This window comes from Podarcis gaigeae, assembly GCF_964106915.1.
Source record: "Podarcis gaigeae genome assembly, chromosome: 10".
Classification (NCBI taxonomy): domain Eukaryota; kingdom Metazoa; phylum Chordata; class Lepidosauria; order Squamata; family Lacertidae; genus Podarcis; species Podarcis gaigeae.
The window spans coordinates 70,547,589-70,571,530 of NC_139686.1; the positions used below are offsets into that span (position 1 = coordinate 70,547,589).

A 23,942-nucleotide genomic window follows, 5' to 3' on the forward strand; every position below is an offset into this window, starting at 1 on the left:
ACAAAAATATATGAGGTGTTCATTCGTCTAATGGCATGTGAATAAAACTGCATTATATCTGACTGAAGTGCATGTACGCACATGGGGAAATGTTCAGGATTTAGGACTGCTCTGCACTGCTTTATTTAATGTTCCAAGAAATAGCATGACACTGAAATCTGAAATACATTTATCTGGCAGTTCTGATTTTCCAACTGAATGACGCTTCTGCAATTCTGAATGTAATGTTGATCCAACATTTCTGTTTATTTAGTTTTTCTTTATCCTAGCCTCTCAGAAGCATGAGCGAACATGAAAACGGTTTTTGCACTTCAGTAGAACAGCATCTGCTACACTGGCCCAATACTTGAAATGTCCTGGATTGCAAAGGGAAAGCTCTCAACACTATGACAATGTAATGGAGGGGTGGAATTGGAACAAGAATTGGGTTTCAACTTCCTGTGAAGCCATGAAGACCTTTGGGTGGACTTTGGCCAATCACCCAACCACCCAACTCCATGAGTTCTTTGATGGAAGGACAAGATACAAATGTAGAGCTAAAACACTAATATATAAAAATAGTTATATTGTCTTAGTAATGGATCTGACTAAGCTCTATTGATCAAGGCATAAATGCCCATGGCTACATGCAGTTTCCTCATCCTTTAGACTACGTGTGCCCTTGCCAACCGCCAGAAGTGGAACTATTTGCTCTGCATGAAGCCAAAAGATGCAGCTGAAGATTAGCTGCTGCAGTGTCTCCAGCTCACTCTCTCCTGAAGAATATCCCCATGGAGACTACAATCTGACAGGCTCTCACATCAATACTTCCTCATTCCTGAGAGGATTCCTGAGATTCACCTGCATGCAATGACAACCACTTAGCAAGAGCTGTTCTTTCCACCCAGGCTCTCTGAAGAGTCTTCATAGTCCTTTATCAGGAGCTCCGCCCCCTGCACAACTCCCTTTCTTGTTTTAGCCCAAGTTTACTAATCTCATCTTTCTGTAGTGATCTGACCAGCATTAGGATCATGCAGCTTCATCCACACCATTTGATGCAACCTGTTAACAACTTTCAAACTTCTCTAACACCACCACTCAGGCTCTTTGCTGCACTGTCCTCAGAAGGAAAAAGGGCCCAGAGCTCCATTATAATGTCACAGACGTGTTGCTGTTGTCTTTTTGAGTCCTAACTATATAACTAGATATTGCTTATTAAATTGCGAGACACTCCAGGCCTGTGATTTTATAATACTCCATGAACATATAAAGGATTATATGTTTTCCGTTATTTGCTTTCAACCCTTTTATCTCTTAACTTAAATTATTTATTTGTATCATGTGTTGTTTCCTTTTTGCAGACCCCCACATGGGAGGAATCCTAAACACTTTCCTATACCTTTAGGGTGATTTATTAATTGATATGTGGCTTTCTTTTTTAAATGCTAACAGTAGCAGTTATTTCAATGGCCACGACAAATGTCTATAAGTTTGTATCAGATGAGAGCAAACAAAAGTGCCCATATTTAATTAGAAGGCAGGCAATTTACTTCTTAGGACAAGAGCAATACAAGAGTTCAGGTCTTCAGCGAGAGAAGTTGTGTAGAAGTTTGGAATGGTGCCTGTGAAATGCTTCCATATACTCAGAGATAAGCTTAGCATTTGCTTAATGTTAAGTTAGCTGCAAGAATGACTTATATTTGATATGCATGAGCTTGATAAATAGATTCTGTGCCCTCACAGCATCTTGAAGAGTTATGGTCACGACTAAGGTATACCAAAGTCATCATGTCTGTCATTGACAAATATGTAATACTTGCAGCAGCAGCAGCAGCAGCAGCACTACTTAAGAAGAATCTGCTCAAGTCTTTGGGCATCTAAACATCAGGCCCAAGCACAAAATTATACAGATATGTCTTCTTAAACAAGTGAGCCATACAATCATGAAGCCAGGAGGAGATCAAAAGAAACCCCTGCCGAAAGTCTTCACATAACAGCTCTAGCCTGGATAGCTCAGCTGGACAGAGGGTGCTGCTGGCAACACCAAGGTTGCAGGTTCAATTCTCATGTGGGGCAGCTGCATATTCCTGCATTGCAGGGGGTTGGACTAGATGATCCTCAGGGTCCCTTCCAACTCTACAATTCTATGATCCCATCGATCAACCTACAGAATCAAAACCACACACTAGTCAATATGCTGCAGTAAGGTTTCTGTGGAACAAGATTCCCCAGGGCCATTCAAGACATTTTGTTGCCTGAGGCAAAGGAGAAGATGCCTCCCAACTTTTAAGATGCCACCCATTTCCATATTCAGAAAATGAATTTCCCTTCAGCACTGGTAATGGTCCCTCAAGCCAGGTATGAGCATACCAGCATGGAAATAATATGAAGCGCCAGAACAAAGAAATCATTCTAGACTCCAAATCTGGAGTTTTATCCCTCGTATGAAACAAATAAGCGGCAGCATCCTGGTTCCAACACCAGCCTCTCTTTCTATGGGTCAGATGCAAGCTTGCTCTCAAGTCTCAGAGTTTTCTAGCCCAGAGGGTGATAAAATTATGGTAGGGCTTTGGGAAAGGCAACAGATTTGTCTTGATGTTGAAACTCTGAGCTTTTAAGGCAGTGCAGGTGTTGCTGCAGCTGGCCAGCCCCGTTAAATAGCATGATGCCGGGAATGGAAACATACAGAAGACTGCAGCAAATGCCTCTCACCACAACGCAAGTAAAACTGCAAGATTTGTGCTTGCCGTGGCAGTTATCTGCTGTGACCTTCCATGGGTCACCATTTCAGATGTTAGTTTATACATAGAAAAACAATCAGCAGATATTTTAATATAGAACATCAGTGCAAGTTCTTCACTACATATGCTACAATATGGGTGTAAATGTGTTGAGCTGGTCTCTGAGCTCTTTCTCTTTCTCTCTAAATACATCAATATCTATATAATCTACAGCCCAAGCTTCTTTTTATCTGCAAACCAGAACTCTGATTTCTTTTTCTTAACAACTTCCAACTCTCTTCACCCTCTTCCTGACAAAAAGGGATTCTCAGTTGTGCCGGGGAACTACACTGAACAGGGCTATTCATAGAGTCAACATGCTTCCTGTTTAGCATTCCACTTGTGAGGGGTTCCATGAGAAATCTTGTAGCTCATACATTAAAGGAGAATAAACCTTCATGCAATTGGTCATGACAAAGCAGCACACTGTCCTTCTTCCCAGCCATAATAGTATCCTTCCATTCTCAGAGCCCTGACTCTTTTTAAAAGCACTTAGGCTGCAATCCTGTGGCCTTTTACCTAGGAATAAGTCCCACTACTGAACTAAATGAAACTTACTTCAGAGTAGACACAAATCTGTCACCCTCCTGCATTTCCTGACACATTACCTTTAACAGTAGCGTATGATTGACAGCATAGGTATAACTGGGCAAGTTTACAAAAATTGACAGTCCAGGTTCATAATTTCAGGAGGTGAAGGATGCATTGTATTGGAAATGTAGGTCGTCTTCATACTGTCAGTATTTTGTAAGAGGGTTTCAAGTGCATACCAGTAAATTTAGGTTTGCTCAATTGGAGTGGATAAAAGTGTTTTGTTGCCCTAGCAAAACAAATCCACTTTTAAAAAGAAACAGATTTTTTTCCGGTTAGGAAAGTGATGAGGAAATGAAAAGTGTGGAGTGAATGGGTGATTAATTGGAATACATAGCAAATCAGGTCGGATGCTCACTGTCGTATAACCTTCTTGCAAACCATTAAGAACAAATGCTCAATAATCTAACCTCCGTGTAACCTTTCTGCAAGAAAAACTGGATAAAAGCTCAATAAACAGGTCATCCACAGGAACCCATAAGCTTTGTACTGGAACAAAAAAGGTACAAAACTGATATAAAACTAAAAGAGTGCTAATGCAGACATAGATGTATATGCTATCACAAGTAAATCTGTCAGATGTCTGAGGATCCAAACAACACCACACACACACACACACACACACACACACACACACACAAAGCTGTATTATAAGAGAAGTTCTTTTTAATAAAACCATGAGCAGAATAAAGTTAAGGATGAAAATTATGATGGGAGAAATTCCTTTCTACCATGTGAAAGGAATACCATCTTGATAAATTGGAAAAGACATGTAATCTAATATGCTGATATCCACACTTGCCATTTAATTTACTCCACAAATTATTTCTGTATCTACTGAGAAATCAAGTGCAAAATAAATTAGTAAATTGCTCATAATGCTTATTTCAAGGGCTATTTATATGGCAATATAATACATCATGGCAGGATAATATATCACATATGCAAAGAATATTAGCATTTGAGTAGGTTTGGCTTGCCGTATTTATAGCATTTTGTACCAATGACCTCAAATATCTATATAGGTCTGCAGGACATATAAGTTATCTCAAAGATTAGAGCACTCTGAAATTTCCAAAAACTCTTAGGAGAACCTACGTGATAGATGGTGTAATGGTTCTAGGGGTTGCTCATGCGTAAATCGGTGCCACACCTGGCTGGGTTGCCTGAGTGAACCCTTTCTGTCCGGACAGCCACTCACCCGTGGCTGTCTCAATCGCTGGCAGAATCCGTCAGTGGGCGTTTCTTGAACTTCTTCCAGCAAAGAAGCTCTTTGACGCCTAGTCTCCGCCTACTCTCCCTGCACGGAAGCCTTCTGCGCAGGTTGGGTGTGGGCAGCGGAGGACCCCTGCTCTCCCCGCTGGTCTCCGGCGAGGAGTCATGGAGCCCCCTCGCCGATACCCCCTCTGCCCCCCTTCTCCACTGGTGCTACGCTGATTTCCTTCCCCAGAGGTTGGGCTGCTTCTCTCCCTCCCGGGACGCTCTCCGGAATCCCTCTGGAGCCCTCCCTCTCCCTCTGGCTCCGATAGCAGTTCCCTGACAGATGGGTTGACTGTTCATGTGATGGAAGAGGGTCTTTTACTCCCATCTTTCCTCATCTGCCAGCTTGGGCAGTCCAGCCATGCAAGAGACTGTCAAGTAGACTGATGTCCCACTTCCCTTATGAGCCTTTTAACCCCAAGTGGAAGTGAATCCTGATGGTCAATATGAGAGGAACTAGAAAGAGCCCCCAACTTGCTTGCCTCTCCCCATGGCAGCTTCCTTTTCTCAGCCAAAGCCCACTTAACATCATGTGTTACATGAATGAAAAAAGCGGGACGGGGACAGAAGAGGAAGAATGTAGCTTCTAGAAAATAATGAAGTGAACATCTTACTTCAAGTCTATCTATCCTTTTGCAGCTACTTACAAACAGGCTTCAGGTCACCTCATGTGTAATGTAGCAGTGTTGATGATCAAATGAAAGGAGAAGAACAGACTCAGAGCAACTGTCCAACTTTAAGGGCTTGACCCAAGTGGGCCTTGATTGAAAGGTGGCAATAGAATGAGTGCCATGTGGCCCAGAATCTAGACTAGAGGATGAAACAAATAAGGTGGCAACAGGACAGGGAGGCAGGGTTGCCAAGCTGTAAGAGAGCAGTCTTTTCTCAGCATATGCATTGGGAACTTGGTGGTACTAACACAATTCCTCCACTCATATGTGATGAAGGATGGAAGAGACTGGGTGATCTTAAAGTGACATATGACATGCCCATGTTACAGTTCATACCAGCAAAAACCAAGATCTATAACCTAACAGTCTGAGACAGTCATGATATTTCCATACTACTAACATAGGAAATGTACTTGGTAGTACAAATTAGCTGCAAATCTCAAAAAGAAGAAAACTGATTTATATAGAGCTATACATAATTCAGGCACCATAATTATACCCCACTGAAGTGGCTGGACTCTGCTCCATCGCCACAGAAACCACTAAACTTTGCCCAGGGCTTGTTTCTGTGGCACCAAACCATGACTTGGCAGGAATGAAGTTACAGACTGTGAGGGAAAACGAAAACGTGAGTTTGAAATGATAGCCAAATAGGCTAAGTGCACCAAGTCCTCATAAGTTCAGGTAACACTTTTCAAAAGAATGAAAAAAAAGTTTCACTACATGTAGTTATCTTACATTCTTGCATATGACCACTGGGAGGAGCATAGAGAGGAAAAACGCCATGGTGCCTCTGTAACAGCAAAACTGGGTGTCTTCATCTCAGTGGTGTGTGGTCGGTCATTGGACTAGGGAACTAGTCTAGTGCCCTAAATGTTCCCCTGGTGCCTCCTTCCCAAAGCCCTGAAAACATTTGCCCAGCTTAGGGAGGGAGGTGCGATGCTCACGGATGTGGCACCCCCCCATCTTCCTCACTAACTGGCGCCTCTTGCCCTAACTGTAGCCCTACCAAATAAAATAAAAATAAATCACCACACACCACTGCTCCAGCTGCAATAAAGCATGCCTCTCTTGTATTGGTCTCCACAGCCACAGCTGTATCTTGAGAAATGTGGTTGCCAACAACAAGTGCATTTATTATTATTATTATTATTATTATTATTATTATTATTAGAGGTCCACATACTTTCAACTTAGAAACTTGCAATTGGTTTAAAGATAGAAGTCTGCCTACCTGATAAAAAGTATATGCTGGAGAAGTACGATGGGGTGGGGGGTTATATCATAAAATAACAACATGTAAAAATGCAGTACCATTAAGTTGAAACCAAAGATGGAATGCTGAAATGATACATTTTCAAAAGACAGTTCTAGGTTATTAATCTTTATACATCATTACGAAGTCTCATTTGCTTGTCATTTGGTTATACAAGACCACCAGATCCTTTCACCCTCCTGATACCTCATGTAGTGAAACAATACACATAATTTGCCGTTAGTGAATCAACTGGGAAATTAAATTGTGACAACTACCATTTCCAATTTGGAGATTTTTGTCATCCTGTGCAAACAGAAAACCAAGGAGATGTCAGCTATGCCTTTCATTAGAGTCCCCGTCCCCCCGCCCCCCGCAACTGCCTCATAAGAGCTCACAGGGCTATGGTCTTCCAGGCTTTCTTGCAGCGGGGGCTGAAATCATGACAGCTTGGAAGGGCTATAAAACGTCCCGTCTGCAGCATGCCAGGCCCAGTTAAGGCTAGACAGCTGCATGGTTGGTGCTATGAAGAAGGTAAGAAATAAATGAACAAGCTCCATATCATGTTATGTTTTGTAGGATCTCACAGAAGGGGTCTAAAATGGCCTATCACACTGAAAGATGGCACAGGTTGACCCTCCCATGTAGATGACACCACAATAATGCCACTTTACAGTGGTACCTCTAGTTGCAGACACGATCTGTTCCGGGGTGCCGTTCGCACCCCGAAAAGTGCACAACTAGAGTGGCGCTTCTGCGCATGTGCAAAGCACGCAGAACGTTTCTGCGCATGCGGCAAAACCTGGACGTATACACTTCCGGGGTTGCCGCATTCGCAAGCTGAAAAGACGCAACATGAACCTAACGCAACACGAGGTATGACTGTATTTAAAAAATGAAGATGAAATCGCATTCTCTGCCATCACTTCAGAAACTGTGAAAACAGCCTGGTTTTCTGGTTGGAAGGATTTCTGACTAGGGATAGACAAATAGTTCAATTTCAGTTTCTCGTTTTTCCAGTCTTGACTTCGTTTTTCCACATTTCCATAACAGTTTGAGGATTACCGGTATTTTATTTCAAGTTCTCGTGAAAATTCATCAGCACTTTAGTGTAAATTTGTCCTAGTATATACTTTTTTCATGTGCATGTCATTTTGCTTAATGTATATATTTTTAGAAGCCAAATTCCCCTAATAAAATGCATTTATGTTAGTATCACTAATATGTGCCTGTCATCCAGACTTTACCCTAACACATGTGCCCATTACTTTGCTAGATTACAAAAGTTTGAAAAGTGCAAATTCCAAGGATGGCTGGGTTCCAGTTTTCATATGATTTTGGAAAGTGCAAATTAAGCAAATTCACCGCTAAATGCAAACTGAAATTAATTTCTTCCCCATTGCAGTTGGTCTGGAAGCTTCAGCTAGTGCAGAATTCAGCAGGTAGTATGGTGAGTTGAGCACCTACCGTAGTTATAGATATATTTTACATGTCTTAAAATAACTACACTAGCTACCCGTTAGCTACCTAGCAAGGTGTTGTTATTGACTAACAAGATTTGTTACTGACCAATACAGCCTTAAACTTGGGACCAGGATATCTGACCAGTCACATTCTCCTGCAGAGACCCAGAAGATCCCTACAAACTTCAGAGGAGGCTCAGCTGGCCCCTTGTCACCTTGTGATATCCTGAAAGTGGGCCTTCTCATTAGGGACCCTCTGGAACACCATCCTCATGTAATTTGGAAGGCAGCCCCTGTGGCAGGCTTTAAACTTCTTCTGAAAACGTACTTGTTTCATCAGGTTTCCCCCGCCTCTTGATTATCTGATCACACAGATCGGTTTTTCTGTGTTGATGCTTTTCTTAACATTTACTGGACTTTTAAAAACTGCATTTTTATATTATGCATTTACCTTTGGCTTGTCATCTTATTACTGTAATTTTATGGGTTTGGTTATTTTAAATGGTATATAAGTCACAAACAAGCCATTCCTTCCTTAGAACAAGCTCTGATCAAAAGAATGAGGATAAACGTCTGTTTCCCCCCCAGTATTGCAAGAAAGATCAAAACACTCTATGGACCATGTCTGATCTGAATCATCACCAACCATGCTTTTTTGAACACACATAATCAAGTAAAAACACACACTGCTTCTCCAGAATGTTAACACACAGAGGAAATGATTACAAGAAATATGTATCCCCAGCCAGTACAGGCCAGAAGGTGAATAATGTCTATTATTAGATCTTAACACCAATTGACTACTTTGTGTGTTGCATGATTTATCAGAAAGAAAGTGCAACTATCAAGAAAAATGTTTAGGGCCATTCTCAGAGTTTTAAACAAAGCATAAGAGGGTTCGTTATTTAAGATGAGGATTATTTTTTTAAAAAAAATGTTCAGTTCTACCAACTCTGTAAATATTATTCCAGCACAATGAATCAACTATTAATAACATTCTTATTTTGTTTATCACACAAAATACAATGACATAAGAAGAAGACATCACTTTATATGTGCAGAAACACATTAAGCGATTTGCAACAATAGTCTAGGTCCTGTAATCTAGGGAACTGATATATTCCTTTATATTGTAAATAATATTAATAAATAAATATTATAGAAACACGTTCCACAATTTCATTTAAAAAAAATCTCACCCAAAAGCAGCTTATAACAATCACATATATACAATAAAAAACATGTAAGAATTTAAAATCACGAAGTATCAGCTACTGTAACTACTACAGAAGATGTTTTCTTAATGGTCTGCCTAAGTCTAGTGGTGTACAAATGTCTTCAAGGAAATATTTGAAGGTTAAAACAGAAGGAGCCTGTTGGATATCTGTAAGAAGAGCATTCAACAGGGCTGGCCAATGACACTAAAGCAGGGGTCAGCAACCTTTTTCAGCCAGTGGCCGGTTCACCGTCCCTCAGACCATTTGGTGGGCCGGACTATATTTTGAAAAAATATATGAACGAATTGCTATGCCCCACAAATAACCCAGAGATGCATTTTAAATAAAAGGACACATTCTACTCATGTAAAAACATGCTGATTCCTGGACCATCTGCGGGCCGGACTGAGAAGGCGATTGGGCTGCATCCAGCCCCCGGGCCTTAGGTTGCCTACCCCTGCACTAAACACTCTGTTTCGTGTCAGTCTCAAACAAGCCTCACCAGCTCTGGGACTGACCAAACGATGCTCCTAAACATGGGAAAGGTAAGGTAAAGGTAAAGGACCCCTGGACGGTTAAGTCCAGCCAAAGGTGACTATTAGGTTGCGGTGCTTATTTCGCTTCAGGCCGAGGGAGCCGGTGTTTGTCCACAGACAGTTTTCCGAGTCATGGGGCCAGCAGGACTAAACTGCTTCTGGTGCAATGGAACACCGTGACATTATGTCAGTGGTCAAACTGGGATTTAAGGTTTCATGTAAGTATCTAAGGTACAATGGATCTAAGTTGTCTGGAGCTTTCTCAATGAATACAAGAATTTCAAACCTGGCTTGGTAGCAAATGGGTGGACATAACAGATGCTGGTGGCCATGTTCCCTCATCAGCAGACTACCCTCTGCATTCTGCACCAGCTGGAACTCTCAGAGCAGCAACATAGAATGCACTGCAATAATCCAGCCTCAAGGCTACCAATGCATTGACTACCATGGCCAGGCTACTCTTGTCTAGGAAAGCGTGTTCTCCTTCAAGGAGAGCTCGTGTCACGGTGGAGTCTAGCAGGACACTCCCTTTTGGTTGCTGGGCAGGACCGTTTGGATGGCCATGACTGTGATTGGGCTATTTTGGGTTGTTGGAGAGATTCTGATGTTAGCATTTGTGGGTTGGCCCGAAGGTTATATATTCTTTGCACGCAGCGTGGTGCGTTCTCTTTTGCTGCGTACATCAGATCGCCCACCCACCCTGCCCAATTTAGGGCTGTTGCATTTGACCTTGCTATGCCTGTCATGGGGTCGTCTGCTTTTGGGGCAGGGGCTTGGTAGGAATTTTGTCCATTTGGCAGATTGGCTGGTGCCATTTGGTTTTTGCCTACTGCGTAGCAAATCGTCACAACTTGTAAGGTTGCGGTTAGGCATTGGTTAAAATTTGGTTGGATGGAGAGGTCAGGGTTGGCTGTGCCTGCCCCTCCGAAGCTGCTGCTGCAAAGGAATTCCATTAAAGGAATCCAGGGGCTTGCCATCTTTTCGTCCGAATCCCTGGAATGGGGCTAGGGCCGGCAAGCCCCGGGGAGCATGCGGGGAGAGGTGAGGGTCTGATGCCCAGCTCCATTTTCTCCCCCAATATTGTTTTCCCTTACTGGCTTTCGCTGGAATCCGGAAGTCAGTTCTGTCCCTGGGCGGGGACAGATAGTCGTAACCTATGCCTAAGATACCACTCACATTATGTATTTTAATAAAGTTGTGGCCAAAATTATGCCAAAATCCTTAAACAAAAATTCTGTGTGAATTGTGATTTATTTGGGGGTGGCTTGGGGACCTTGACAGGCAAAAGGCACTCCTGGCCACAGAGGAGGGCATGCCAAATGTAGCTGGTGCAGTAGCACAGCAGACTGATCACAGTGAAAGCCAAAGACATTTTGTGATACTTGCCTGATCTATGTTTGGTGCTGGGGCTAGTGGGGCAGAAAAGAGAGTCTAAAACATACAGAGAGACAGACAAAAGTGAGTTATGTTCTGGCTGGTGTGTTGTTTTTTAATACACAGAAATGTCTTTGTTGGCAAGTCAAATCTCCTAGTCCTCCTGCCACCTTAACTGGTCCACTAGGGAAATGTTTATGTGACACTCTGGCCTTGACTAGGCAGTAGCCATTGCAAGTTCCCAAGTCTTCCACTTGCCTCCTTGCATCTGCTCAAGGCCTTTGAGCCTGGTCCCAGAAAGTGATGTGCGCACAGAACTGTTCTAGAATTGAGTTGTAATAAAGATCATCAGAGTGCCCACAGGCTCAATAAACAACTGGGGTGAAAGCAGCAATTAGAATAAGAACGGAATCAAAGTATATCAGACAGAAAGATAGAAAATAGAAGTCTATACCCAAGAACAACTGAATAGCGTAGCAATGGAATAATGTAGAGACGTGAACAAATGAAGGTAACTTTTCATGGAGAAAAGGTGAAGATAAGGGGAAAAGATAAGGGGAAACGGCAATGGAACAATGGAAATAAACAGGCAATGTTATTTTAGTGGCTGTAAGTAATACTTGCCTCCAGAAGCACACATATTGATGGAACACTGAAGCTTTTATTTGAAGATTAGGTTTCTTCCTGCAAATTTAAACTCTTCTAGATAGGCCCCAAACCAATGCCCATTTTATGATATTTTGCTCTTTATTCATATCCCATTATTTTTCATCACAAACCAAGAAAGTCCTGAGCACTGCAATATTTGAAATCTTATTTGAAACTGTGGCTTATCTAAGGTTTTCAACAGCATGCAGAAAATATAGAGATCTGCCTAGCTCAGAAAGGAAGGCAGGGGGGGAGGGGGGAAGCTCAGAAGAAAATGCAATAAAACTGAAGCCTCAAGAGGATTTGAATTCAATAACTCTGAAATACAAGAAAATACCTTATCCAGAGATTTTGTTTAACATAAATGGGAATATACAGGTATTATCTTGGCACTGGAGAAAGCTCAGATTGAATGAAAGTGATAGAATTACTGTGAAGTAAAACAGAAATATTAATTTTTAAAAAGATGAACACCAGGGCTATGAAGTCCCTGTGTTCCTGCAAGGTCATCTTAATATGAGCTGAGACCAGGGTTTAGTGAGTAACTTCATTTCAGGAATGTAAGAATCTGAATTTCTCAAAAAATATGATGTTACGATTGTCCATTGTACGATCATAATGGTTGTAAATGGTTGTCATAGGAACCTCTCTACAAATACAACAGTGAAAAAAAGAAAGGAAGGACTTAAGGTGGTTTACACAAGAGCTACTTTTACACAGCATATTCATGTGCAATAGATATGACAAAGGGTGCCATGAAAAATCAGAAACAACAAGACTCTGTTATGTTAGTCTCATAATATCAAATGTTTCTGAAGTTATGGGTGTGCTTGGTAGTCTTAAACACAATCAAATCTCCAAATATATTTTAGGCAACATACAACTGCATTTCACTATTTGCTCTAGGAAAGGACATAGACCCATTTTGCATTAATTCCATTGCAATACAGCGCCTATATATGCTCATATTTTTTCTCACTTTGAAGCAGCACTCTCTTTTTAAAATCTTGCCCAATCCTGCTGTAACAGTTTGCTTATATGAGTGAAAAGTCCATGTATAACATAAATCTCTGCTTGTAGATACAAGCCTTATGATATCATCCCTGCTGAGCAATTTGAAACTTGTCTGCTTTTATATCCAGATTATGGTACTTCTGTTCCATGTTCAGAATTCAAAATACCGAAACAACAAGATAACAATATCCAGTATACAACACAAAGATACAGATCTGCGAGACACCATCAGATAAGAGTTCCCCATAAATCACGAAAGCTAGGCAATATGTAAAGCCAACAATCTGCAGCACTCTTAGTAATGAAACAGCAAAGCTGGTGTGGAAAACTAGATTCAGGGAAAATATCTGGTGATCGTGAACTCAGAAGGAAGTAGAAGTGGAACAAATGCAATTGGTCCACAGGCATAGTGACCTCTTTCCATGTTATCTTCAAGACTCAATTTCAAGTACAGTCATACCTTGGATCTCAAACGCCTCTTCCCTTCACATATCAAACAGGATGGCTAAGAACAGACCTGGAACTCTACAGAGCATTAAGAAGCTGTGTCCTAGCAAAGCATAAATGCACACCCTTCGCATGACTGAATATAGAAGTGGAAATACGTCCAAGCGGCATTTGAAATCTGGCACTCTTGTGAATTGCTGGGCTATGACCTCTAGATATTATTATTGAAAGTGTAAAATAAACACACATCTGTTAAATAAAGTTGCTACCTCCCAAATAGTCTTATTCTCCAAGAAAGCAAGAATGAATTGATCCATTTTCAACCTCTTGCTTGATCAAAACATAGTGCTCGCTCCCCTGTCTGAATTTTAAGTTAGCCAGTCCTACAGACCAAATAAACAGAGGAGGGGCAATCACTCTGCAGGAATGTCTGAACAGAGAAAGAACAATCTGACTGGTTGCTCTGTGTGTGTAAAGGTCTAGTGTACACACAGGCCACTGATAGCAATTGGGAAATAACAATGGGTGCTAAGTTTAAGCCATCCTCCTCTAAATTAAGGAAAGCCTCCGACTTACCTGTTTCCATTTTGGCATCCTGTGCTGCAGGCCCATCAGGAATGACACTCTTCACCTGGAGAAACTCATCGGGCTCATCCCCACCAATGATGGTAAATCCAAAGCCCATATTGCTTTTTTTAAGAGTGGTGCTGAGGAAAGTCCCTTTCAGTTGTGAGGCATCACGGGTGAAGAGCGGTTTTTCTACATCAGTCAACATAAAGAGAAAACAAACGATGTTTTGGCCGTGCTGTAAACAAAACGACTGGGTCCCCAGAGTGCAGCAGAAGCAACAGCAGGCAACAGGGTGGCAGTTTTGAAAAATAAAAGCAAAATAAAAGTGCAAGCATTCCCAGTGAAACAAAACCATTACTGAGTTATCTTCTACTGAAGGTAAAAACCAGCAAAGGCAGGGTTTCCTTATCTAAAGTGTCTTAGAGTGCAACCCTATGCACACGACTAATTGGAATTAAGTCCTATTCAATACAATAAGACTTAGTCCCAAGTGAGTGAGTACAAGGTTGTAGTTGTTTGTTTGTTGCAAGTTGTAAAAGAAAAGTTAGTCATTCTATTTTTAAAATTTATTGAAGTAGCTTTGTAAGATAATTCCAAATAGCAGTGGAATTTGCTTATTTAGGCACAGTGTGTGTGTGTGTGTGTGTGTGTGTGTGCATACACATTATGTGAGCAAGCAGGGTTTTAGTATTAGATAGAGAACAGTTACAACTTGTGAGACGGTTCTGTGACCTTGACATAAACTTTCAGTGTGATTCTGTGTAAAGTGTGACAAAGACCAGCAGGCAAAATAAATGGCCTCACCTGACATCCAGTGCCTCTGTTCTGTGCTTTATTGTGTAAGAAAAGGTATGGGGAAAGGTGAAAAGGGTGGGTTTTTTTCCCTTAAAAAAAAATGCAGCTCGCTACTTGTTTTACAAAAGTGCCGCCTGGGTAAATAGCAGCACTTGAACATACCATAAAGCCTGTACACTCCAGCAATGTCCCGCCGATACAGAGACAGGTCACTCACACTGCGAGACCTCTGAGGCGCTGGGCACGGGTGAACAAGTTTGGGCCTAGGTAATGTTGATGAGGAGCTTTCTACTGTTATAAAGGAGAAGAAGCCTCATTCTTTGGCTACAAGCTTAGGTAAAAAATAATAATCTCTATACCCATATATAGATGGTTAACCAGCATGTTTCCGCATCACCAAGATATTTAATCTCATAACTTCCCAACAAGCAGGGCTCTAAAGCCATCGTTCTCCAAATGTGAGGAACAGCTCCCTAAGAAGGTGCCGCCACCTTCAATGGGAGGTAAAGTTCCTCTAACAGAACACTGTCCAGGTTGACCGTACATCACTGGGCCCAAACAAAGATGACATTAAATGCTTGAATGCAGTTAATGTGTTTGGTTTCCCCCCTTTAACAATAGTAGCTGTGGAGTCGGGAGCGATGAGCAGGGTGAGGAACATGGAATACAGAGTTTGGGCTGCCCTTTCCACCCACCCTAAGATCCTGATGAAAGTCTCCTTTCTTGTGCTATTATCCCCAGAAGGAAAGTTTCCCAGGGTTAACATCAAGCGGTTTTAGTGGGGAAGAGGATTGGCAGGATCATAATGTGCAGCACCTTCCCCAGAGGCGGCAGCTAAACTTGTTAAAGAGAGGGGGAAACAGGCATGTTCACTGCATTCACATATTTAATGTCCTGTCCATTTTGGTCCTACAGCTGGACCAGGAGAGACACTATGAGCCCCTACGCTCTGAGCATACTTACTTGTTGAGGTGACAGGGCAGAGGACCCACAAACCACCTCTTTCTTTCTATGGAAAGTTTATTTGTATTTATAACCATCTTATTTGGATGTGGGTAGCGCTGTGGGTAAAACCTCAGCGCCTAGGACTTGCCGATCGTGTGGTCGGCGGTTCGAATCCCCGCGGCGGGGTGAGCTCCCGTCGTTCGGTCCCAGCTCCTGCCCACCTAGCAGTTCGAAAGCACCCCTTAAGTGCAAGTAGATAAATAGGTACCGCTTTATAGCGGGAAGGTAAACTGTGTTCCGTGTGCTGCACTGGTGCTGGCTCGCCAGAGCAGCTTCGTCACGCTGGCCACGTGACCTGGAAGTGTCTCCGGACAGCGCCTGCTCCCGGCCTCTTAAGTGAGATGGGCGCACAACCCCAGAGTCGGTCACGACTGGCCTGTACGGGCAGGGGTACCTTTACCTTTTAACCATCTTATATATCACCCACTCACAAAAAATACCAAGGCAGTGAACAATAATATGTACAAATACAATAAAATGTACGGTACATAAAAGCAATACAAAATAATCATAAAATGACTGACTCATCTTGAAAAAAGGAAGAACTTAACAGGCCTGTTGGTATAAAAAAAGAGAATGGCCACTGAATCTTTGCTAGAAGAGTATCTCATTGCATGGGACCAGGAACGCTAAAGGCCTGACTTCCAGTTGAAGCCAGCTGGTGTCTGAAGCATGGGAGATAATGAACAGCAGCTCTGGGTGAACTCAGTGATTGAGATCACTGGAATATAAAGGCTCAGGTGTCATTCTGGACTCACATTGTTCAGGGCTTTGTATTTTTCTTTGGGTTCTTGCTTCTTGGACTTTAAAAGCTTCCTATGGTCTCAAACGTGAAACCCCAAAACACCTATATTTATTTGATCTTTCTGTTTCCATGCACAAGAACGAATCCCACCAGCTAAAAAATTTAATTTTTGTTTTGTCTTATATAGGCTGGCCCATACAGGATCATCCCCCCCTCCCCTCCAGTAAAGTTTACTATGACAAAATGTAAGGTTCCCTGTGGGAGAAGATTCAGTTACAACATGTTTTTTTTGCTGGATTTGTCATCACAGAAAGTTTAAGAACACGAGCTGAACTCAAGGGTAACATTTCTTTTCATATTTTCTTCTCAGTTGTGGAAAAATAGAGGTTTCATTTCTATATTTATATATCGATCATTTTGCCACAATAATTGGAAAATTTAATGGAATTAATTTAGTTTTAAATATGGTGCACTGACATGATACTGTACCTCGGAAACCTTGGGCCGGCATAGGCTTGGTTCCAAGTTCTGCGTTGGTCATGGCACACTGCTGGAGCTTCCTCTTTGCTTCCAAAACAGGATTTTCAAACTGCGTTCTTCTATTTATGTGGCTGGGGGGAAAAAGGTAAGACTGTCAATCCCAGTTAATCCTTTTCCAAATCTGCATTTTGAACAGTGATCACTGGGCTGCACTCTCTCAAGCAAGCACACCTGAGGCATCACTATAGCGAACAATTTGTCAGGATACATTTAGGTCCTTTAGCAGGAAACTGTTAGGGTTGCTTTGGGAGGGGGGCTGAGCTTTTTTTGTTTTGTTTACCCATTTTTTTGAGCTTTTCTTGGCCATACATCCGGATTTACTCAGATATTTTTACTGATTCCCACCCGGATACTGCTTCTGACTGTATGGCAACCCTAGAAATGTAATTTTGAGATGGACCATAGAGTACATGATTTGAATGCAGAAGCTTCCAAGTTCAGCTCCTGGCTGGCACTTCCAGGTAGAACTAAGAAATGCTCTGCCTGAAACCTTGTCTGCAGTGTAGACAAATGCTAATGGACTGACTCGGTATAAAGTCGTGTAACTCAGCTTCCTATGAGCCTAAGGAGAATTCTGGAGATGATTCGTTTGAATACATACCGTTATTGGAAATATGATTATTGAAACTGAATGTGGTGTAGTAGAGTGCTGGGCTTGGATGTGGGAAATCCAGGCTCATATGCTGTGAAGGTCTATGAAGGACCATGGTGACCTTCCAGCTTATCATATGCCACTGTGAGACATGAATGTCTCTCTGGACTCCTTGGAGGAAGGACAGGGCACTAAACAAACAAATAAGCAAACCATGCAAAGTCAATGCTACTAATTTTTTAATATGCACAGTCTAATGAAAGTGTCAGTGCAAGAACATTAAGAACGGTCGCTTGAGGCTGAAGTGGTCTTGGTGGCACAGAGGGCCTTCCATCAGCTTCAGCTTTTGGCCCAATTGTGCTCCTATCTGGACAGAGACAGTCTAACTTCTGTCTTCTGTGTACCTTCTGTGTTGTACTACTGCAACGTGCTGTACATTGGGCTGCCTCTGGAGTCAAATTGGAAAATGCAGCTGGTGCAGAATCCGGCCTCCCAGTTGTTGACTGGGATAGGGCAGTCTGAACATATAACACCGATGCTAGCTTCCAGGCTCAATAAAAAATGCTGGTTTTGACCTGTAAAGCCTTGTAAGGTTCAGGATCCCAGTACCTCATGGACTGTTTCCCCCTCACATGAACCAACCCACAGGTGTTCATCAGTACAGGTGAATGAGATCACATACCAATACCAGAAAAAAAGAATAATTAACAGTTTCTTTGAATGGAAACTCTTACTCAGAACCCCAAAAATGGTTGACAATGCACTTTTTAAAGGAAAAAAACATACTTTGAAATGTTTTCTACTTTGAAATATTTGCTAGCAGATTTGTATCTGACCACCACCACTGCACAGAACATAATGAATGCTCTTTTTTATCACATCTTTAAATAAATACTCGTTTCCAACGAGGTAGGAATTATGGTCTGAGGTGTATACAGAGAGGAAGCTAGAAGGCAGTCTAACAAACGTGTCAGTTCAAGCTTTAAAAGTGCAGTCTGGGTAAGTAGGTAGGTGCCAATGAAATCAATGGGATTTACAACACATATATTTACTTGGTTGAAAGTGTTTCTCAGCTAAATGGGACTAACAAATTCCAACTTGATGAGAAAGGCATGCAGAGTAGAAGTTAAGAGGGGCCACTTCTGCATCACCAAAAACAGGGGAAATGCACTACCAAGAAAGAAGACAATATTTGCATAAATTTTCATATGCATATCTATATGTAAAGATGCAAATTTAGAAACAGAAATACAATCCATCTCATCATAGTGGAGAAGACTGTAACCAGGTGACCTATGTGCTTGCTCAGTCTCCTGTTAGGTCTGATGGGCGATTTAAAGGCCCTCTTATCCCTTCCAAAGATTCATTTTCTATAAGGACAGGGCAGTCAATTAAATAGAACACTTCTACAAAGAGAGGCCTGTCCTCTGACAGCTATTCAAACAGAGAGGAGTAATTTAGTTGTGGATATATTCTGCCTTGTTTATGAGTCTTGCAACCACATGAGAAGATTAATTAATGAAAAGAATAACATTCACCACCATGAGAAAAGCCACCCCCTCAAAAGGAAAGTGTAATATTTGCAACATCAATATTTGCATCCAATACAGATTCTGCATCACTAGATTGGCCAATTACAACTTTTAAAAGGTGATATTTTTAAGGATACCATTAACATTGTGAATATTCTTTATGAACTAATCACAAAATGATACATGTACAAAGAAATACCCCAAGGATATTTCGCTCCGTGGCAGAGCACATGCTCCTAAGTTCAATTCATAGTATCTCCATTCAGCATCTTTCGAACCAGAGCTTACCCAGCCATTAGGCAGGCTGAGGCCACTGCCTGAGACAGCAGAAGCCTCCCAGGCAGCATGCCCGTGGGTGCCCTGCCAGACCCGCTGCCACCACTAGCAGTGGAAAAGTGCCACCACCACCACCGGCACCGATTTGGGCAAGACTGTGCCCATTTGGAATGAGATCTCACTTGAAATCGCCCCACGCAATTTGGGACAAGATCTCATCCAAATTCAGTGCCATCTTGCCTGAAATTGGTGGTGCCAAGGGCACAGAGTGGCAGCAGAGTAGCAGTGGCGACGGCAGGAGCAGGTAGGTGGTGGCAGGAGCAGCAGCAAGGTAATGTGACATTTCCCATTTCCCAAATGGGAAGCGCCCTTCCTGATTAGACTCTACACAAGACACTGAAGAAAGATCCGCTCCCAAGACTTCAGACTTACGCTGGTCCCCTGGCTGAGAGTTGTGTGAACTGACCCATGGAAAGAAGGAAGGTGTCTTCAAAAGCTGAGGAGAGCATTCTCCGCCCCCCACTCCAAAAGACCAAATTTGCTACGCAATTTAACTTTTTATGATTTATCCATTTTTATGACATAATTAAGACACTATATTACAATGGGATATTGTCTCCTTAAAAACCAAGTCATCTGTTAAACACCAGTAATAAAGGAAAGTGTTACACTGTCACTTTTTATAATGAAAAATGGGAAGCAATTTTCACTTCAAGCCTATTGAGCTTAGACAGCAGATTAAAACACAGATCTTTATGCTGACGATAAAAGTCTTTATGAACATGATAGTGCTGCACTTTTAACACCACCAGGGCTTCATCATATTGCAGGTCTTGACCAGAACACCTTTTATAGATGATAGGTAGGTAGGTAGGTAGGTAGATGCTGCTGCAATATGTAGGGGCACTTATTTTAAACATTATTTTTTTTTAAGAGTAGGTTATGTGTTGGTGAGAAAGCAGCCTTAAAAGATTTTAAGTTAATAAAGTAACAAAGCATCAGAGGGCCGTTTGTGTGCTGCTCCCCACAAAGTTGGAGCTCAGTAGTAGAGCACCTTGTTTCCATGCAAAACGTCCCAGGGACAATTCCTGGCTGGAAGCGACTCCTGAAACTGTAGAGAGCTGCTAACAGTCCACGTAGCCCAGTCTTCCCAGGCCACAATTCCCTTCAGCCCCAGCCAGCATGGGGAGAAGTCCATTGTAGACGATACTGAACTAGGTGGGCCAGTGGTCTTACAAGGTAACTTCCTAGGTTACATTTGACCAAACTGTGGGAGGCAGTGGAAGACAGAAGTGCCTGGCGTGCTCTGGTCCATGGGGTCAAGAGTCGGACATGACTAAACAACAACAACAACACCTAGTTTACAAAAGTAAGGTAAAGGCAAAGGGACCCCTGACCATTAGGTCCAGTCGTGGCCGACTCTGGGGTTGTGGCACTCATCTCGCTTTACTGGCTGAGGGAGCCAGCGTACAGCATGTGGCCAGCATGACTAAGCCGCTTCTGGCGAACCAGAGCAGCACACGGAAATGCCGTTCACCTTCCTGCTGGAGTGGTACCTATTTATCTACTTGCACTTTGATGTGCTTTTGAACTGCTGGGTTGGCAGGAGCAGGGACCGAGCAATGGGAGCTCACCCCATCGCAGGGATTCGAACCGCCGACCTTCTGATCAGCAAGTCCTAGGCTCTGTGGTTTAACCCATAGCGCCACCAACGTCCTTGTTCCAAAAGTATGTTTGCTTAAATTATCTGAAGTGGAGAAACAGCCAGCAGGAGGCTCAAGTCTGGGCGGGTGATTTCTCCCTTCCATTTTCCCAATCTAAAGCCTTGTCTCCTGTAGTGATTTTTCCTCCTCCTGCTTTTAAAAGGAGCATAGAAGCTTTTTGCATGTAGCTAGAAACAGTGTCAGAAACAATTAAGCAGCCTGTAAGGACTTATGACAAAATAAAATTTGACAGCAAATTTGGAAGCTGCTAATAGAAGCAAAACTGCTCTTTACAAGCCTGATATGCTGACCAAAGAAAGAATGAAAGGAGAAAAGGGAAAATCATGGGAAAGTAGGTAATGATTTGTCTCATAAGACTCCCGCTTCATTCAAGGAACAACTTTAAAAGAAATGATCTATTAGGCAGTCTCCATTGTAATTTGCTACCCTATGGATGGATTCTACTGCCTTTGAGAATTGCTTCCTGGAACTTGACTAAGTAGATTCATTTCATGCAATTTAAAGTCCATATACTGTATAACTTTTCTTTTATCCATAGGCAAATATGAAGAGCTTGAAGATACATTTAGGCAAGTGCTGATTGCAAAATGATCCATAAAGCAACCTTTCAGTAGTTCCTACTTTGTATTTTTCAGGCACTTATGACAGTTTTGCATAGTGCTTCTGATCTGCAACGGGTATCTAGCCCATGGCATTCCTGATGTGGCCGGATTGCAATTGACACCCCCCCTAACCACTGGCCACACTGGTTGGGCTGATGGGAGTTGGAGACCAACACATTCTGGAAGACCACAGATGCCTCATCCCTATTATATAGCCTTCATTGTGTTTGCCCTCACAACACACTATAACTCACGTTGGTTTGTTTGTTTTTAATGGTGAACTGAGGCAGAGAAATTGCTCAAGGCCAATATGATGCGGTAATGTACTAGCTAACCAACCAGAATATTATGTGGCTAAGCCAGGTGGGTAGCTGACCTACAGGAATTGCACGTAATGCGGTCATCAATCCAACAGAAATATGATGTGCATAGGCTCCAAATGTCGCCACACAGAGCAGGATTGAATAAGTGTTTGAGAAAGGAGATATTTTGCCATGAAATCTATCTTAGGCCAGGGAGCAGTTGCAGCCCTGAATGTTGGGTCTAAGCCTTGATCCCGGTGAAGAGGGACATGCCTGGAAGCCCTTTGATACAGACAGGCCAGGTAAGAGGTGTACATTAATCCACTTATAGGGTTGCCCTTCAGCTTATCAACTGCCCTCCCTGCAATGAACAGCTGTCGCAAAAATGCTCCAGAAATTATGGTGTGCACCTGTAGGTCACATCCCTGTTAGCCAATCAATATCTAGCTGCCTTTTTACCACAGGCAGTTCAATTGTATGCAGGCACCACTCCTGATTGAAATCTTTAACATTCTGGAAAGCTATGCTCTTAAAATCTGACAACTCAAGGAAAACAGTTTGACTCAATTTATTGAGGGTACTTCCAAACATGTGGGACGCAGGTGATGCTGTGGGTTCAGCCACAGAGCCTAGGGCTTGCCGATCAGAAGGTCGGCAGTTCGAATCCCCGCAACGGGGTGAGCTCCCGTTGTTCGGTCCCAGCTCCTGCCAACCTAGCAGTTCGAAAGCATGTCAAAGTGCAAGTAGATAAAGAGGTACTGCTCCAGCAGTAAGGTAAACTGTGTTTCCGTGCACTGCTCTGGTTTGCCAGAAGTGGCTTAGTCATGCTGGCCACATGACCCGGAAGCTGTCTGTGGACAAACGCCGGCTCCCTCGGTCTATAGAGCGAGATGAGCGCCGCAACCCCAGAGTCGTCCGCGACTGGATGTAATGGTCAGGGGTCCCTTTACCTTTACCTTTACTTCCAAACCTGCGCTACAAATGTTATGCCCATCTCCACTATAAGATAATGCAGTGCCAATGTCAAATCCAACGTTCACTGAGATTTATTCCTTATGATTATGCATTTCTGGCAGTGTGGTTTTATTAGCTCTTCCTACATATACATAATACATTAAAAAGTGTGTGTGTGTGCGCGCGCATGCAAATAATGAAGCATTCCTTTGCATTTCTTTCTCTTTTATTGCTTGCAGATTTGGAATGGTGTCTCACTGGGGTAAGATAATTAATTTTGCCTATTTATAGAAGCAATTTATCCTTATAACCTACTTGCACACAGAGCAAGCTGAAGATGCATACACATAACACTTTTTGAAAACATAGATTACGTTGGGAAAATATTAGAAGTGATATTTTCCATGGTAAATATCATGTAAGTGAATGTACAAAATATTGGCTTGTGTGCAATTAAAACTCTTCAACTAAAGGAAGGTTATATTTTATTCACCTCCTTTGCAGGCATTGTGAATAGCTGAGGAATATAATTGAAGTGGCAAATCTCATTTCCTGCCTTTTATATATGATGGAAAAGGTGACAAACTGTGTTTCCAGGTAGCTGCCTGTCCAGCCACTGACCAATGTCAGAGAAGGATAGATGAATCTGTCAATTTCAGTATCTCCCTGTTTCTAATTTTTCCAGTCTTTAACTAAGTTCTCCTCATTTCCACATCAGTTTGCATGAAACTCATATGCCTGTTTGTGGACATTTCACCCAACGCACACAGTCTGTATGCAACTTTGCCTAATATAATGAATTAGGTACTATGAACTGTCCGTGGGACGTGGATATAAATAATAAAATTATTGTTGTTATTTAGAAGACATCTGAAGGCAGCCCTGTTTAGGGAAGTTTTTAATGCTTGATGCTTTATCACGTTTTCACTATTCTGCTGAGAGCCCACCCAGATTGGCTGGGGAAACCCAACCAGATGGGCGGGGTATAAATAATAAAATTATTATTATGGGATATAAGATTTGAGGAAGGATGATGCAACATCATGACAAAATGGTTTTCGGTATGTTCC

General features: G+C 42.3%; 1 protein-coding gene across 21 annotated transcripts in view; it reads right to left on the bottom strand.

Annotated features, from left to right (window-relative positions):
- Window positions 1-23,942, bottom strand: part of MAGI2 (membrane associated guanylate kinase, WW and PDZ domain containing 2) — a 628,972-nt gene that overhangs the window by 144,473 nt on the left and 460,557 nt on the right. For 11 of the 21 annotated variants that reach the window (XR_014555823.1, XR_014555824.1, XM_083701292.1 and 8 more), the window contains 2 exons: window positions 16,840-16,961; window positions 13,812-13,994 (listed from right to left, as the gene is read on the bottom strand). Coding sequence is in view for 19 of the 21 variants with exons in the window: in XM_083701292.1 (XP_083557418.1) it covers window positions 13,812-13,994; window positions 16,840-16,961 (305 nt within the window). In the remaining 2 variants the exon portion in view is untranslated. Of the gene's footprint in view, window positions 1-13,811; window positions 13,995-14,762; window positions 14,892-16,839; window positions 16,962-23,942 lie in introns of all 21 variants that reach the window. The other 10 variants (XM_083701301.1, XM_083701299.1, XM_083701289.1 and 7 more) reach the window with 2 other exon arrangements.